Source organism: Ovis canadensis, chromosome 25, assembly GCF_042477335.2.
Source record: "Ovis canadensis isolate MfBH-ARS-UI-01 breed Bighorn chromosome 25, ARS-UI_OviCan_v2, whole genome shotgun sequence".
In the NCBI taxonomy this organism is placed as follows: Eukaryota; Metazoa; Chordata; class Mammalia; order Artiodactyla; family Bovidae; genus Ovis; species Ovis canadensis.
The window spans coordinates 35879676-35898390 of NC_091269.1; the positions used below are offsets into that span (position 1 = coordinate 35879676).

An 18715-nucleotide genomic window follows, 5' to 3' on the forward strand; every position below is an offset into this window, starting at 1 on the left:
CCAATTAGAGGGCAACTGAACATCATTAAGAATTACTACAGAAATGGTCCAATGCATGGAAAGTCTTTAAATCCACAAATTCATATGATATTTAAAAACTAACTCATTGATCACCTCTGAAGGATGCTGGGGAACCACCTCATAGTTTTGATAACTAGTGTATTAATTGTTGGAGAAGACTATTTAGAGCCCCTTGGACTGCAAGGAGATCAACCCAGTCAACCCTAAAGGAAATCAACCCTGAATATTCATTGGAAGGACTGATCCTGAAGCTCCAACACTTTGGTCACCTGATACAGAGAGTTGACTGTTTAGAAAAGACCCTGATGCTGAGAAAGATTGAAGGCAGGGGGAGAAGTGGACGATAGAGGATGAAATGGTTGGATGGCATCGCAAATTCCAAGGACATGAGTTTGAGCAAGCTCTGGGATATGGTGAAGGATAGGGAAGCCTGGTATCCTGCAGTCCATGGGCATGCTGCAGAGTCGGACATGACTGAGCAACTGAACAACACAGAAGTATATAAATGCAAAAATACAAGCATTTATCCCGCCTTTCCTTTAAGAATTGTCCTTCAACCTAATAGCTGATAAAGCTGAGATACGCCAGCAAATAAATGAAGAAAGAATGTTAAAAATAGCACCAGTTTGGAATCCCTGATGAAATAAAGAATTTATATACTGTTCATCAACAGACATTAACATGACCGGAAGACTCAGACAGTATTATACATCTCTTGATAAAAACAGTCACATATATTCTTACCAACCAACCATTGTTATTGCTTAGTCACTAAGTCATATCCGATTCTTTGTGACCCCATGGACTGCAGCAGAGTGGGCTTCATTTGCCCTTCATTATCTCCCAGAGTTTGCTCAAACTCATATTCATTGAGTTGGTGATGTCATCCAACCATCTCCTCCTCTGTCGCCCCCTTCTCCTTTTGCCTTCAATCTTTCCCAGCATCGGGGTCTTTTCCAATGAGTCTGCTCTTTGCATCAGGAGACCAAAGTATTGCAGCTTCAGCATCAGTCCTTCTAATGAATATTTAGGGTTAATTTCCTTTAGGATTGACTGGTTTGATCTCCTTGCTGTCCAAGGGACTCTCAAGAGTCTTCTCCAACACCACAGTTCAAAACCCTCAATTCTTCAGTGCTCAGCGTTCTTTATAGTCTAACTCCCACATCCATACATGACTACTGGAAAAACCATCGCTTTAACTACATGGACCTTTGTTGTCAAAGTGATGTCTCTGTGTTTTAATAAGCTGTCTAGGTTTGTCACAGCTTTTTTCCTAAGGAGCAGGCATCGTTTAATTTCATGATTGCAATCACTGTCCAGTGATCAGAAGCCCAAGAAAATAAAATCTGTCACTTTCCACTTTTTCCCCATCTATTTGCCATGAGATGATGGGACTGGATGCCATGATTTCAGTTTTATGAATGCTGAGGTTCAAGCCAGCTTTTTCACTCTCCTCTTTCACTCACCCTCATCAAGAGACTTTTTAAGTCCTCTTCTCTTTCTGCCATTAGGGTGGTATAATCTGCATATTTGAGGTTGTTGATATTTCTCCTGGCAATCTTGATTCCAGCTTGCGATTCATCCAGCCTGGCATTTCACATGACGTACTCTGCACAGAAGTTAAATAAGCAGGGTAATGATATACAGCCTTGATGTATTCCTTTCCAAATTTAACCAGTCTGTTGTTCCATGTTCAGTACTACCTGTTGCTTTTTGACCTGCATAAAGGTTTCTCAGGAGGCAGATAAGATGGTCTGGTATTCCCACCTCTTGAAAAATTTTCCACAGTTTATTGTGAATCACACAAAGGCTTTAGTGTAGTCAATGAAGCAGAAGTAGATGTTTTTCTGGAACTCTCTTGCTTTTTCCATGATCCAGTGGATGCTGGCAATTTGATCTCTGGTTCCTCTGCCTTTTCTAAATCCAGTTGTATGTCTGGAAGTTCTTGGTTCACATACTCTTGAAGTCTAGGCTGAAGGACTTTGAGCATTACCTTGCTAGCATGTGAAATGAGCACAACTGCACGGTAGTTTGAACATTCTTTGGCACTGTCTTTCATTGGGATTGGAGTGAAAACTAACCAATGAACAAACCTAAACCTGCTTCAGAAACAGAAAGAAAAAAGACAACTTGAAGATGCACTCAGCAAACTCTGGACTATGAAAACTGTGTAAGATAAATGACCAAATTTCCTCAACAAACAAATTGTGTGTAATTGTGTGTGTGTATATGTAAGAGAGAAAGCAGGGTGATGGTGGAATGAATGCCAACTGATTAAGAAATTTAGGAGACCTAATCAGTCAACCGCAGTATATGGGCCTTATTTGGATCCTGATTCAAACAGCTGTTTAAAAAATCACAAGACAGAAATTTGAACACTGTCTGATTTTGATAACATATTATCTTTATATATAACTACAGATTTTCTTAAGTATGGCAATAGTAATATTTACAAGTAAAATGATACGGTTGCTAGAATTTGCTTCAAAATAATCCTATGGTGGAGGTAATATTCTTTCTACAGATTGTCTTGAAATTTTTTCCAAAAAAAAAAACCATAACATACAACTACAAAAATGAACTGCCTGCTTTCTTACTTATAATACAGAGATAAGACTGCACTCACATCTTCCTCAGAAACATGTTATAAAGACAAGTGAGTTCTTTGAAAGATGTCTGGGCTAAACTCTTATTAATCAGGTATGAAGACAAAATTGTTGATGGCTAAAAACAAGCTTTAGAACTTATACATACTCTAATGACAAAGAAAGTATACCTTCTACAAACATATGGCAAGGAATGTTTGAAATAAAGCATAAGCATAAGTTAAAATAAGTACTGGGTGTAATCAGTATTAGTGAGATATAATTATTTTCAATTTATGTCAATGAAATCAGATGCAAACTCTGAATAAAAAGGTTGCTTAAAAATTATTTTTGCTGTATTTAATAAAGGACAATCTAAACAGTTGATAGGGTTCATACATTAAAAGGACTAACATAATCAGAAGAAAATCCCATGTGCTTCATGATAATCTTACTTGCTAGGGTCCATAATAAATATAATGGTTAAAAGTCATTTCAAGACAATTTAACAAAGGACTATCACACCAACTAGTGTTATTGACTTGTTTAGTACAGATTTTATTATTCATTAAAATGAAGTCATGCATAGTATTTAAATCAAGAAAAGACTATTGATCTCAAAGACTCACACTTCTTTTCCATTCCCCTCCCTACCCCACAGGCAATGGATAAAACTTTGGCTAATAAAATGCTTTCAGCAATGTATAGGAGATTCAGTGGCTCCAGTTAAGTACCCTTTATTGAGGATGTCTAGCTCAACAACATTCATAGGGAAGTTTTTTGAAGTTAAACAATCACTTTGAAGTAAATCATCCTTTCAAATTTGGACTGAAAAGAAAAGGGGAATAGCTTTTAGGCTTTTCTTTTCTTAATGTGACTATTTCCACAGATGGCTCCCTCTGAAAATTAATGAACTGACTTAGCCTCACAGGAAATGCCATTTAGAAGGACAAGAATTATAGTCATAGAAAAGATCCTATGATCAAAATAGCAGAGCTATTATTTATATACCTTAGCAACTGTAAAATTTATGCTTTTACATAATTTTTAAAGTAGCATTAAGCAAAATTACTATTTTCTAAATCATGAGAGAAGACAATCAAAGAAAGGAATTTTACTTTTTATTTGATATTTAACATTATTAAGCATAAAAAGAAAGATCTTAGAGACCCAGTATTGGAAATACACTAACAAGTGAAACAAAAACACTATTCTTAAAAGTTTTATGTGGTGCTCATCTGCTCTGCTGCTGCTGCTGCTAAGTCGCTTCAGTCGTGTCCGACTCTGTGTGACCCCATAGATGGCAGCCCACCAGGCTCCACCGTCCCTGGGATTCTCCAGGCAAGAACGCTGTAGTGGGTTGCCATTTCCTACCTATGAGAAAATACCAACTTGGCATTTATCAATGATCCTATTTAAGAACACATTAATGGCACATCTTCCCTTAGAAATTTATAAAGTAAGCAAAATAACTAAAACATCTATGTTATACTTCCCTCACAGCTCAGACAGTAAAGAGTCTGCCTACAATGTGGGAGACCAGGGTTCAATCCCTGGGTCAGGAAGATCCTCTGGAGAAGAAAATGGCACCCCACTCCAGTACTCTTGCCTGGAAAAATCCCATGGATGGAGGAGCCTGGTGGGCTACAGCCCATAGTGTCACAAAGAGTCAGACACGACTGAGCAACTTCACTTACTTACTTACCTTATATTTAAAAACCAAGTAATTTAAAACACTGAGTAGACTGCATGGTTTGAAATTTATGAGTTTATCATAATATTGGAGGTGGGACAGGACAACAGAAATGGCACTCATATGCTACATCTGGGGGAGGTAATTCTACTCTAATACATGTTGCCAATGTCAATATAATGTCAACATGTAAGACCAACTCCTTATTCTGAAAATCGGTCATTAACATTAAACATGCATCTAGCCTTTTCAGGAGTGACATAATTCATTCTCCTTTACAAAAGAGCATCAGCTAACACATATAGAGGAAGCACAGTAGGGAGAAAAATATATGCAATCTCCAAAGTAATAACTGATCTACATAAGGGCAATCAGTTCATTAAAACCATGTGAAAGATTGTTGGACAACAAACATATTTACACTCTGGCTAAATCATCAAAATGACTACTTGCTAACTATAAAGACAAAAGTTAACCTTTATTTTGAAGAGAGCTAGCAGTCATCACCATAATCAAGTCATTAAACTTGTCATTGCCAATAGTGAGACAACCTGACATCATGTGACTTTGAACATAATGTTCTATAAAGAATTTGACATCCCTGAAATATTTTAATAAAAATGTATAAAATGAATTTAATCAAGTCTCTAGACCTAATTTACAGTTTAGAAGTTAGGATGCATAATTGTTGAATTGGCCTAGATTGAAAGCGAAAACTAAAAAGATATTTTAGTGACAATGGGGGAACATGATTATGGACTGGATATTAGATGATATATAGGAAACCCTCCTAATTTGCCCAGCTGGGATGATATAATTATATATACATACATAATTCTATACATATAAATATATATAATTTGAGAGGCTCCTGTTGAAATATTCAGGGATGAATTATCAATACTGGAGACTTATGTTCAAATGTCTCCACAAAAAAAAACACATAAAAGACTTCGTAAAACTTTCAGCTAAATTAGGTCCAATAATCTAATGTAAATCATGGTGACTATAGTTGATAACAGTACTGTATAAGTGAAACTTTCTAAGAGAATAGAATTAATGTTCTCATAAAAAAGATCTAAACAAACTATAATCCAATAATGATTGTAATAATGATTACATAAGTGTATCTTATTTGTCAAAATTATCAAACTATACCCTTAAAGACTTCCCTGGTGACTCAGAGGGTAAGGAGTCTGCCTGCAATGCCAGCAACTTGGGTTTGATCCCTGGGTTGGGAAGATCCCCTGGAGAAGGAAATGGCAACCCACTCTAGTATTCTTGCCCAGAAAATCCGATGGACGGAGAAGCCTGGCCGGCTACAGTCCATGGGGTCGCGAAGAGTCAGACACAACTGAGTGACTTCACTTCTATACCCTTAAAATTGGTGAATTTTATTTTATAAAAAGTATACAACCATAAAGATGATTAAAAACTAAATACTACACAGAGTGTTTAACCCACTCCCAAAAAAAGAAAAATAAAGAGATAAAGCAAATATGACAAAATGTTAATGGGTGACTCTAGATGATACACAAGTGTTCACTGAGGTTTTTTTTTTTTTTACAAGTTTTCTATAAATATGAATAATCTTATAAGTTGAAAAAATAATTAAAAATTGCTTTAATAAAAAATGTATCTAACTCTATTTAATTTTGCATATATAGTCTTTCTTTCTTTTCTTTCTTTCCTTTCCTCTCAACATATTTATTAGTTTTGTTTGCATTGCTTTATTCCCCACTTGGCACCTTGCTTTAGTTTTGTTTTCCAGTTTGTGCTTTAATTAGTTTTATCTAACTGGTAGATGTAATTTTTGATTTCCTTTGTTTGCCAGAACAATCTACTGTACTTTATTTTTGCTGGACTGTTTTGACTTTGATTATGGGTCTATGTGTGTGTGTATATATATCTATACGTGCTGCTGCTGCTAAGTTGCTTCAGTTGCGTCCGACTCTGTGTGACCCCATCGACAGCAGCCCACCAGGCTCCCCTGTCCCTGGGATTCTCCAGGCAAGAACACTGGAGTGGGTTGCCATTTCCTTCTCCAATGCATGAGCGCAAAAAGTGAAAGTGAAGTCGCTCAGTCTTGTCCAACTCTTAGTGACCCCATAGACCGTAGCCTTCCAGGCTCCTCTCTCCATGATTTTCCAGGCAAGAGTACTGGAGTGGGGTGCCATTGCCTTCTCGTATATGTATATGTATATGTATATGTATATGTATATGTATATTCCATTATTTTAATTACTATTTGACTGATTTTGTAACTGCCATTTGTATGGGATTCAGCTTTTCTCGTTTTTGGGTATGTGTTTTAATCTCACTTAATGCCATAACAAACCACTTCTGAAATCTTCATTCCTGACCAGAGATCAAGCCCTGAGCCTTTGGAGTGGGAGCACTGACTACAAAATCCTAGACTACCAGAGAACTAACCCTCGGGAGTATCAAGCAGTGAGAACTCACAATAGGAAACCCCTTGAATACAAGACCTGGCATCACCCAACCACCAGTAGCACCCTGTACAGGACACCTCATCTAAACAACAAACGAAACAAAAATACAAACCCAATCATCAGCAGACAGGATCACCACCTCACTCAGCCTTGCCCATCAGAGAAAAAAACAAAACAAACAACAACAACAAGATCTTACGCTATACGAAGCTCACACAAACCAATGGACCAAACTTAGGAGGGCAGAAACCAAAAGGAAGAAAGAATTTAACCTTGAAGCCTGGGAAAAGGAGACCTCAAACACAATAAGGTAAAAAAAAATAATAATGTAAAGACAGAGAAATACTACACAAATGAAGGAACAAGCTAGAAACACAGAAGTCCAAATAAATGAAAATAGGCAAACTACCTAAAAAAGAATTCAGAAAATGATAGTAAAGATGATCAAAAACTTTGAAAACAGAATGGAGAAAATGCAAGAATCAATTAACAAAGACCTAGAAGAATTAAAGAATAAACATAGAGAGACAAACAACACAATTACTGAAATTAAAAATACTCCAGAAGGAATCAATAGAAGAATATCTGAAGCAGAAGAACAAATCAGTGAGCTGGAAGATAAAATGGTGGAAATGATTTCTGAAGAGCAGAGTAAAGTAAAAAGAATGAAAAAAACTGAGGACAGTCTCAAAGACCTCTGGTATTATCAAAGACACCAACATTCAAATTATAGGGGTCCCAGAGGAAGAAGAGAAAAAGAAAGGGTATGAGAAAATTTTTGAAGAGATTATAGTTGAAACTTTCCCCAACATGGAGAAGGAAATAGTCAATCAAGTCAGGGAGCTACAGTAATCTAAGCAGTACGGTACTGGCATAAAAACAGAAATACAGACCAATGGACCGGATAGCAAGTCAGAGACAAACCCACACACCTCTGGTCGAACTAATCTATTACAAAGGAGACAAGACTATACAATGGAGAAAAGAAAGTGGCTTCAATAAGTGGTGCTGGAAAAACTGGACAACTACATGTAAAAGAATGAAATTACAATACTCCCTCACACTACACAAAAAAATAAACTCAAAATAGATTAAAGACCTAAATGTAAGGTCGAATACTATAAGACTTTTAGAGGAATACACAGGCAAAACACTCTTTGATGTAAATCAAACCAATCTTTTTGAACAACATCCTAGAGTAATGAAAATAAAAACAAAAATAAACAAATGAGACCTAATTAAACTTAAAAGCTTTTGTATAGCAAAGGAAACCATAAACAGAACTAAAAGAATACCCACAGAATGGGAGAAAATATTTGCAAACAATGAGACTGACAAATAGACAAAAAACACATGCAGCTCAATTAAAAAGAAACACACACACAACAAAAAAAAAAAACAATTAAATGGACAGAAGCTCTAGACAGACATTTCTCCAAAGAAAACAAACAGATGACCAAAAAAGCATGTGAAAATATGCCTAACATCACTAATTATTAGAGAAATGCAAATCAAAAATACAATGAGCTATTACCTCACACTGGTCAGAATCAAAGTGAAAGTGTTGATCGCTCTGTCATGTTAGCCTCTTTGCGACTCCATGGACTATAGCCCATCGAGCAGGCTCCTCTATCCATGGAATTCTCCACGCAAGAATACTGGAGTAGTTAGCCATTCCCTTCTCCAGGATATCTCCCCCACCAGGGATCAAATCCCAGGTCTCCTGGATTGCAGGCATATTCTTTACCATCTGAGCCACCAAGGAAGCCTCCACTGGTCAGAATGGTCACCATCAAAAAATCTACAAACAATAAACTGGAGAGGGAGTGGAGAAAAGGAAACTCCTGTCCTGTGTGGGAATGTAAGTTGGTAGAACCACTGTGAAGAACAGTATGGAGGTTTCTTAAAAAACTAAAAATAAAGATATCATACGATCGAGCAATTCCACTCCTGGGCATATAGCCAGTTCAATTCAGTCCCTCAGTCATGTCTAACTCTTTGTGACCCCATGGAATGCAACACGCCAGGCCTCCCTGTCCATCACCAATTCCGGGAGTTTACCCAAACTCAAATCTATTGACTCGGTGATGCCATCCAACCATCTCATCCTCTGTCATCCCCTTCTCTTCCTGCCCTCAATCTTTCTCAGCATCAGGGTCTTTTCAAATGAGTCAGGTCTTCCCATCAGGTGGCCAAAGTACTGGAGTTTCATCTTCAACAACAGTCCTTACAATGAACACCCAGGACTGGTCTCCTTTAGGATGGACTGGTTGGATCTCCTTGCAGGCCAAGGGACTCTCAAGAGTCTTCTCCAACACCACAGTTCAAAAGCATCAATTCTTTGGCGCTCAGCCTTCTTCATAGTCCAACTCTCACATCCATACATGACCACAGGGAAAACCATAGCCTTGACTAGATGGACCTTTGCTGACAAAGTAATATCTCTGCTTTTGAATATACTATCTAGGTTGGTCATAACTTTTCTTCCAAGGAGTAAGCATCTTTTAATCTCATGGCTGCAGTCACCATCTGCAGTGATTTTGGAGCCCAGAAAAATAAAGTCTGACACTGTTTCCACTGTTTCCCCATCCATTTGCCATGAAGTGATGGGACCAGATGCCATGATCTTCATTTTCAAAATGATGAGCTTTAAGCCAACTTTTTCACTCTCCTCTTTCACTTTCAGCAAGAGGCTTTTTAGTTCCTCTTGACTTTCTGCCATAAGGGTGGTGTCATCTGCATATCTGAGGTTATTGATATTTCTCCTGGCAATCTTGATTCCAGCTTGTGTTTCTTCCAGTCCAGCGTTTCTCATGATGTACTCTGCATAGAAGTTAAATAAGCAGGGTGACAATATACAGCCTTGACATACTCCTTTTCCTATTTGGAATCAATCTGTTATTCCATGTCCAGTTCTAACTGTTGCTTCCTGACTTGCATATAGGTTTCTCAAGAGGCAGGTTAGGTGGTCTGGTATTCACATCTCTTTCAGAATTTTCCACAGTTTATTGTGATCCGCACAGTCAAAGGCTTTGGCATAGTCAATAAAGCAGAAATAGATGTTTTTCTGGAACTCTCTTGCGTTTTCGATGATCCAACAGATGTTGGCAATTTGATCTCTGGTTCCTCTGCCTTTCCTAAAACCAGCTAGAATATCCGGAAGTTCAGGGTTCATGTACTGTTGAAGCCTGGCTTGGAGAATTTTGAGCATTACTTTACTAGCGTGTGAGATGAATGGAATTGTGTGGTAGTTTGACCTTTCTTTGACATTGCCTTTCTTAGGGATTAGAATGAAAACTGACCTTTTCCAATCTTGTGGCCACTGCTGAGCTTTCCAAATTTGCTGGCATATTCAGTGCAGCACTTTCACAGCGTTATCTTTCAGGATTTGAAATAGCTCAACTGGAATTCCATCACCTCTGCTAGCTTTTGTTCTTAGTTATGCTTTCTAAGGCCCACTTGACTTCACATTCCAGGATGTCTGGCTCTAGGTGAGTGATCACACCATCGTGATTATCTTGGTCGTGAAGATATTTCTTTGTACAGTTCTTCTGTGTATTCTTGCTACCTTTTTTTTTAAATCTATTTTAAAAATTTATTTATTTATTTATTTTACTTTACAGTATTGTATTGGTTTTGCCATACTTCAACATGAATCCGCCACAGGTGTACACGTGTTCCCAATCCTGAACCCCCCTCCCACCTCCCTCACCATACCATCCCTCTGGGTCATCCCAGTGCACCAGCCCCAAGCATCCTGTATCCTGCATCGAACCTAGACTGGTGATGCGTTTCGTATATGATATTATACATGTTTCAGTGCCATTCTCCCAAATCATCCCACCCTCTCCCTCTCCCACAGAGTCCAAAAGACTGTTCAATACATCTGTGTCTCTTTTGCTGTCTCGCATACAAGGTTATTCTTACCATCTTTCTAAATTCCATATATATGTGTTAGTATACTGTATTGGTGCTTTTCTTTCTGGCTTACTTCACTCTGTATAATCGGCTCAGGTTTCAACCACCTCATTAGAACTGATTCAAATGGATTCAACATAAATCACAGTAGGATCCTCTATGATCCACCTCCCAGAATTCTGGAAATAAAAGCAAAAATAAACAAATGGGATCTAACTAAAATTAAAAGCTTCTGCATAACAAAGGAAACTATAAGCAAGGTGAAAAGATTGCCTTCGGAATGGGAGAAAATAACAGCAAATGAAGCAACTGACAAACAACTAATCTCAAAATTATACAAGCAACTCCTGCAGCTCAATTCCAGAGAAATAAAAGACCCAATCAAAAAATGGGCCGAAGAACTAAATAGACATTTCTCCAAAGAAGACATACAGATGGCTAACAAACACATGAAAAGATGCTCAATGTCACTCATTATCAGAGAAATGCAAATCAAAACCACAATGAGGTACCATTTCACGCCAGTCAGAGTGGCTGCGATCCAAAAGTCTACAAGCAATAAATGCTGGAGAGGGTGTGGAGAAAAGGGAACCCTCTTACACTGTTGGTGGGAATGCAAACTAGTACAGCCACTATGGAGAACAGTGTGGAGGTTCCTTAAAAAACTGGAAATAGAACCACCTTACGACCCAGCAATCCCACTGCTGGGCATACACACCAAGGAAACCAGAATTGAAAGAGACACGTGTACCCCAATGTTCACTGCAGCACTGTTTACAATAGCCAGGACATGGAAGCAACCTAGATGTCCATCAGCAGATGAATGGATAAGAAAGCTGTGGTACATAAACACAATGGAGTATTACCCAGCCATTAAAAAGAACTGCCACCTCTCCTTAATATCTTCTGCTTCTGTTAAGCCCATACCATTTCTGTCCTTTATTGAGCCCATCTTTGCATGAAATGTTCCCTTGGTGTCTCTAATTTTCTTGAAGAGATCTCTAGTCTTTCCCATTCTGTTGTTTTCCTCTATTTCTTTGCATTGATCGCTGAGAAAGGCTTTCTTATCTCTCCTTGCTATTCTTTGGAACTCTGCACTCAGATGCTTATATCTTTCCTTTCCTCCTTTGCTTTTCACTTCTCTTCTTTTCACAGCTATTTGTAAGGCCTCCCCAGACAGCCACTTTGCTTTTTAGCATTTCTTTTCCATGGGGATGGTCTTGATCCCTGTCTTCTGTACAATGTCACGAACCTCAGTCCATAGTTCATCAGGCACTCTATCTATCAGATCTAGTCCCTTAAATCTATTTCTCACTTCCACTATAAAAATCATAAGGGCTTTGATTTAGGTTATACCTGAATGGTCTAGCAGTTTTCCCTACTTTCTTCAATTTAAGTCTGAATTTGGTAATAAGGAGTTCATGATCTGAGCCACAGTCAGCTCCCAGTCTTTGACTGTATAGACCTTCTCCATTTGGCTGCAAAGAATAAAATCAATGCGATTTCAGTGTTGCCCATCTGGTGATGTCCATGTGTAGAGTCTTCTCTTGTGTCGTTGGAAGAGGGTGTTTGCTATGACCAGTACGTTCTCTTGGCAAAACTCTATTAGCCTTTGCCCTGCTTCATTCCACATTCCAAGGCCAAATTTGCCTGTTACTCCAGGTGTTTCTTGACTTCCTACTTTTGCATTCCAGTCCCCTAGAATGAAAAGGACATCTTTTCCGGGTGTTAGTTTTAAAAGGTCTTGTAGGTCTTCATAGAACCGTTCAACTTCAGCTTCTTCAGTGTTACTGTTTGGAGCATAGGCTTGGATTACTGTGATATTGAATGGTTTGCCTTGGAAACGAACAGAGATCATTCTATCATTTTTGAGATTGCATCCAAGTACTGCATTTCGGACTCTTTTGTTGTCCATGATGGCTACTCCATTTCTTCTGAGGGATTCCTGCCCACAGTAGTAGATATAATGGCCATCTGAGTTAAATTCGGAGAAGGCAAGCGCACCCTACTCCAGTGTTCTTGCCTGGAGAATCCCAGGGACGGCAGAGCCTGGTAGGCTGCCGTCTATGGGGTCGCGCAGAGTCGGACACGACTGAATCGACTTAGCAGCAGCAGCAGCAGAGTTAAATTCATACATTCTAGTCCATTTTAGTTCACTGATTCCTAGAATGTCGACGTTCACTCTGGCCATCTCCTGTCTGACCATTTCCAATTTGCCTTGATTCATGGACCTAACATTCCAGGTTCCTATGCAATATTGCTCTTTACACATTGGACCTTGCTTCTATCACCAGTCACATCCACAACTGGGTATTGTTTTAGCTTTGGCTACCTCCCTTCATTCTTTCTGGAGTTATTTCTCCACTGATCTCCTGTAGCATACTGGGCACCTACCAACCTGGGGAATTCTTCTTTCAGTATCCTATCATTTTGCCTTTTCATACTGTTCATGGGGTTCTCAAGGCAAGAATAGTGAGGGTTTGCCATTCCCTTCTCCAGTGGACCACATTCTGTCACACTGAAACCATAATCACAGAGAACTAGCCAATCTGATCACACGGACTTACAGCCTTGTCTAACTCAATGATACTAAGCCATGACAGAAGTTAAGTTAGATATTTAAAATTAAATATCATACAGTATTGCTTATTTTGGGACTCTGGAAAAGTGGTACAAATGAACTTATTTACAACACAGATAAAGAAGCAGAAAATAATCTTATGGTTGCCAGGGGAAAAGAAGGAAGAGGGATAAACTGAAATATTGGTATTGATGTATACACACCTACATAGAAAATAGATAACTAATAAGGACCTACTATATAGCACAGGGGACTCTACTTAATACACTGTAAATGACCTATATGGGAAAAGAATCTAAAAAAAGAGTGGAGATACATATATGTATAACTGATTCACTTTGCTGTATACCTGAAACTAACACAATGTGTAAATTAACTACACTTTCATACAAAAAAATTTTTTAAGTAAGAAATGCAAAGGAAAAATTTCTACTGAGAAAGGGCAGGAATCAGTGCTGGAATCAGCACTGGAGAAAATTAAGATGGAAATATTGCAAAGTTAGGTAATTTAACAGTTTGTCATCAATTTAATTTTTGAGAGAAGCAACTAAATTATATTAATCTTCCCAACCTTAACCTTATGATTTAATATTAAAATTCTTTTTGGTACTTTAGACAATAGTCATATTCACTGGAAGCAGTAATTGTGTCATCAGTCCTCAGGGTCAAATACAGCTCATGTTATACCAAGCCTAAGGCTGAGTCTATACAAATTATTAGATAAATAATCTTCCTGTGAATCTGCAATGCTTAATTGTGGAGCCACCACGGGATTTCTAAATACGCTGATTTCAGTGATCATAATAATGGAGCTGATTGACTACAGAATCCCATCTGTTGCCAGGTCATCAGCCTTTATTACCACAGGAAAAATGAGTCAATTGAAAAAGGTCAATTTAGTCAGGCCATGTAAATACTGTTAACCACTTTTTGGAAATTAGATTCTTATCATCAAATAAGAAAATACAGATGCACTGACTACAGTAACCAAGAAGTTCTATTATAATTGTCCTCTTAATCTTAAATGGTAAAGTTTCAATAGATTCATAAGTTACTGCCAACAGGTAACTTGGCTTTGGACTGAGAACCTTATTTCAAAGCTACTTTCTACTTTCAAAACTGATTCAAAGTGGATTCAGAGATAGGAAAAAGTTTAATTTTGCTTCCCAAATCTAGACTAGCAGTATGCCTATAAAGAAAAAAAAATCCATGAATTTTTAATCTATGTTTTTTACCCATTAGGAAAAAAGTGAGCCATATAATTTTATGTACTAGCTAGACAAGTTCTATCTGATCTCTGAGTACGGGCTTTCTCTTGTAAAACAGAAATAAGATACCTGTAAAATAGGGTTGACCTACCTGCTCTGCCTCCCTTAAAGGGCTGTGATAGTAAAAATGAATACCCTGAAGGCTGTTTTCAAATCTAACTTTTTTTTAATTTTTATTTTTACTTTATTTTACTTTACAATACTGTATTGGTTTTGCCATACATTGACATGAATCCACCACGGGTGTACATGCGTTCCCAAACATGAACTCCCCTCCCACCTCCCTCCCCACAACATCCCTCTGGATCATCCCTGTGCACCAGCACCAAGCATGCAAATCTAACTTTTATTTATTTATTTTTATTTTTTTTCTAACTTTTAAAATATCATTTGTTTGGATTACATTTTAATTTAGTTTATAGCTATCCATATTCCATTGTACAATATACAAGAAAAAAATTGGTAAGATTCCATTTTTATTACCTAACTACCTAGTGAAAATCAGGTTACACAAAATCATCTATGTATCAGAAGAACTCTAGCCAAAAGTATTTAACATGGATAAAGCAAAACAATTAGTCAAAAACAAATTTGGGAACTTGCCTGGACTTTTCAAAAATGTCAAGTCATGATAAATTTTTTTAAAAATGGCAAGTGAAGGGTACAATTTAGATAAAAAGGAAACAAATGACATGGTGACCAGATGCAACCTGTGATCCTTGATGGAGTCTTGGATAAAACAAAAAATAAAAACTGGAACATTCTGGAGACAATTGAGGCAATTTGCTCAGTATATTAGATAGTATTATTTCATCAACAATAAATTTATTGACTATAATAATAATATTACAGTTATGAAGGAAATGTCCTTGTTTTCAGGAGAAACATGCTAATACATTCTAGGAAAGAAATTTCATGCTGCTTGCTGCTTACTTTCAAATGGTTCAGAAAAAAAATATTTTTTAAGTATCTAGAGAGAAAGCAAATGTGGTAAAATGTTAAGAACAGATAAATAATCTAGGTGATGGGTATCAGGTTTTATTTTTCTATTCTTTCAACTTTTCTATACATCTGAAATTTTAAAAAAAACTCTGGAGGGAAGTGAACACTATGTTCAACAAAAAGTTGACAAAGGAAAAATTACATCAATTTTCCAATAGTAAAAAGATACTTGCTTTAACCTAATTTTTAAATGAAAATAAATTCACTGTTATAATATTTGAGGTACATTATTTAAGAGCAACATTAATCTTTCTAATACAACAGATAAATTAAGTGGACTTAATTATATAATAAAAGGTCTCACACTAAAGGATTTCCTTTAAGAAAAAGTGGCATCATCTCTAAAAGCAGGGCATAAACAGATCAAATGTCATTACTGGAAAGATCATAGAAATTAACTAAATCTTTATACACTAGCAGATCAGTATCTACATGTTTTTTCAGGACATAGACATATATAACAATTTTTTCTCAAAAGATAACTTAAAGGCAAGTAGAACATATATATTACAGTTAACAGATGTGATGGCTCATGTTTTACCACACACTGAAGGCAAGCAAAGTTTAACAACTAGAAACAATTGACGTTCATAGGAAGAAAACATGATCTTCTAATCTAGAAATGCTAATTTAATTCTAGAGTTGGAATGCTATAAAGAAGGAAGAAAAACTCTCTAATAAACCCTAGACTTGGAGGATAGACAAACTTAAGATGGTGAGATAAAATAAGTCTGCTTTAGACTGAAAAATTTTCGTGTAGATTTCTGGGTGAAAAATTTCAAACTAAAATGTTATAATCTCCTTTTTATCAAACCCGTATATTTACGTGTATGTGTATTCTTCTGGCAGAAGGCTGAACAACTGTCTATCAATCCCATAAGAAACCAGAAAGTATACTCAGGAATTTATTTTTATGGGTTCATTTAAGCATTAACTAGAAAGAGCATATTACTGTAACATGATGTTTATATGATCTCTTAATTATACATTCATAAAAAATTTAAACCACCTGTTAACGTCAGGTCACATTCTCTGCTTTAAGATCTATTTGCTGGTATAGATCTCCAATTATTACACTTAGAAAATATACAGTATTTCCTTTACCAGATAAGTTCCATAAATAGAAAAATAAGATTAAATTATCTTTATGAACTATTTTTAGCAGTTCTTCCCTTTTTTGTAAATAAGATGACAACAGTGTGAACTGTAATAGAAAATAATTTCATAAAATATTATATCTTTATCTTCAAAACAGCATTTTATTTACCTTGTTAATAGACACTATCAAAGCTGGTTCCACTTTAGCTTCAATTTCTTCTGGAGTGTAAAAACAATAGAGTTTACCCCCTCTTAAAACACAATACAACCTTCTCCAATGAATTAGACCTCCTACCATTTGCTGAAAAAGAAAAATCAAGAAATTCTCAACTTTAAATCATTATTTATCATCTTAACTCTAAACTCAACAAAATACTTGAATTAAGTTAGTTTTTAAAGATGTTAACATGATAGCTACCCAATTAATTTACCATACAATAAGTTAGTAGCTTAGAGTAAAAAAGTTAGTATCAGAGAAGAAATGTTTTGAATTCTCAAAAGTATTATGCATAAGGGAAGTAATGATTATCACATAACTCATACATGTAAAATCATAAGTCAATGCAATTTAAGAGAAGCTAGCCTATTAAAAATTAGTGCTTGGAATTCCACAGCAATTCACCGAATGACTCAGGAAAATTATAAAAATAACTCAATATTCAAAATATAACTTTCCCTTACTGTTCTCAGAACACGGACTTCCCTGTATAAATGCAAATTTTCTTTCCTCTTAATGGAATCTTTTTTAAAAAGCTATTGATTCATTTAAGCCCATAATTAATTATTTACTGAATATAAATAACTATAGTTATAAATAAATAAGGAGTATGTTGCACAGAGGCAGCTTTGGAAGCCTAGAGGCCAAAACTGTGCTGAAAGCTGTCTTCCAGAAAGGTCTTTACGGGAAAGGTTTGAGAAGTCCTCATCAGTTTCCCCAAGTAGTCCTCTGTTAGCGATTATCCTGTTGCTGCTATTAATGAAGCAGAGGAACCTGGAGAGGCAGCTCCTTGGCCATCAAAATTGCATTAAGGCCCTTCCCCTTCCCACCTTATAACTCCCAGCCACAACTCCTATTCTATGTCTAACAATGAGGAAGCTGCCATTCAATAGATGATTTTATATATATATATGTAAAAGAAAATACTTCTCAATATCAAAAGGCCAAACAATTTGCCATTAAGATCTAAATTAGAGCTATAATTGTTGTAGGATATTTAAAGTCTTCTAACCTGCTCATTAAGAAATCCCGCAAATACATTCTCAGCCATACAGGTTGGTTGGGCGACTAGTCGGCAGCACATGTTACCATATAACGGAAGCCAAAATGAAGATTCTTCTATTTAAATAAGAAAAAAGTCAAGGTATAAATGTGTGTTTATTTAAGGTCATTATACATTTTATTTTTACAATTTTTTTTTGCTTTATATAAGAACATATGTAAAGGTCCTTCCTACTCATATTACCATATTCAATGACAACATCAAATGAAAGAAACCAGTCAGGACAGGATGATATTAAACTAATAGTTTGTAGTAGTGGTCCCCAACATTTTTGGCACCAGGGACTGGTTTTGTGGAAGACAATTTTGCTACAGACTGGGAGGGTGGAATGGTTTCAGGATGATTCAAGCACATTACTTATATTGTGCATTTTACTTATATTATTATTATTACATTAACTCCACCTCAGGTCATCAGGCATTAGATTCTGGAGGTTGGGGATCCCTGGTTTATAGCATGCTATCACCTGGAACAGACATGGAACTTTTAGTCTCTTGATCTCTTTCTTGATGTTAAAACAATTAATCAATGGAGGTAGTTCAGGGCATATAAGTAAACTCAGGTAATTTAAAAACCATCCTAATAAAATGATTTTTGTATGTCACATACTCTGATTTTCATTATAGTAATTAGCAAATTGATCCTCTGAATAAAACACTTTAGAGCACAACTTAAAGAATTTAATAATAAACCTCTGGCCCTTCCCCTTCTCCCTTTCCTTACAGTTGTAAGCCATTAAGTGAAGCCCACCAAGATGGGGATCTGTGCCAGGAGTTGGGGGGAGGGGAACAGTAGTGGGCAGAGCTAGGTGCTGGA

At 36.7% G+C, this 18715-nt stretch overlaps 1 protein-coding gene across 1 annotated transcript in view; it reads right to left on the minus strand.

Annotated features, from left to right (window-relative positions):
* RTKN2 (rhotekin 2) overlaps positions 1-18715 on the minus strand; it is a 129454-nt gene that overhangs the window by 23080 nt on the left and 87659 nt on the right. The window contains exons 8-9 of the mRNA XM_069571757.1: positions 17849-17955; positions 16789-16920 (exon numbers count right to left, since the gene is read on the minus strand). Of these exons, the coding sequence (XP_069427858.1) occupies positions 16789-16920; positions 17849-17955 (239 nt within the window). The remainder of the gene's footprint in view (positions 1-16788; positions 16921-17848; positions 17956-18715) is intronic.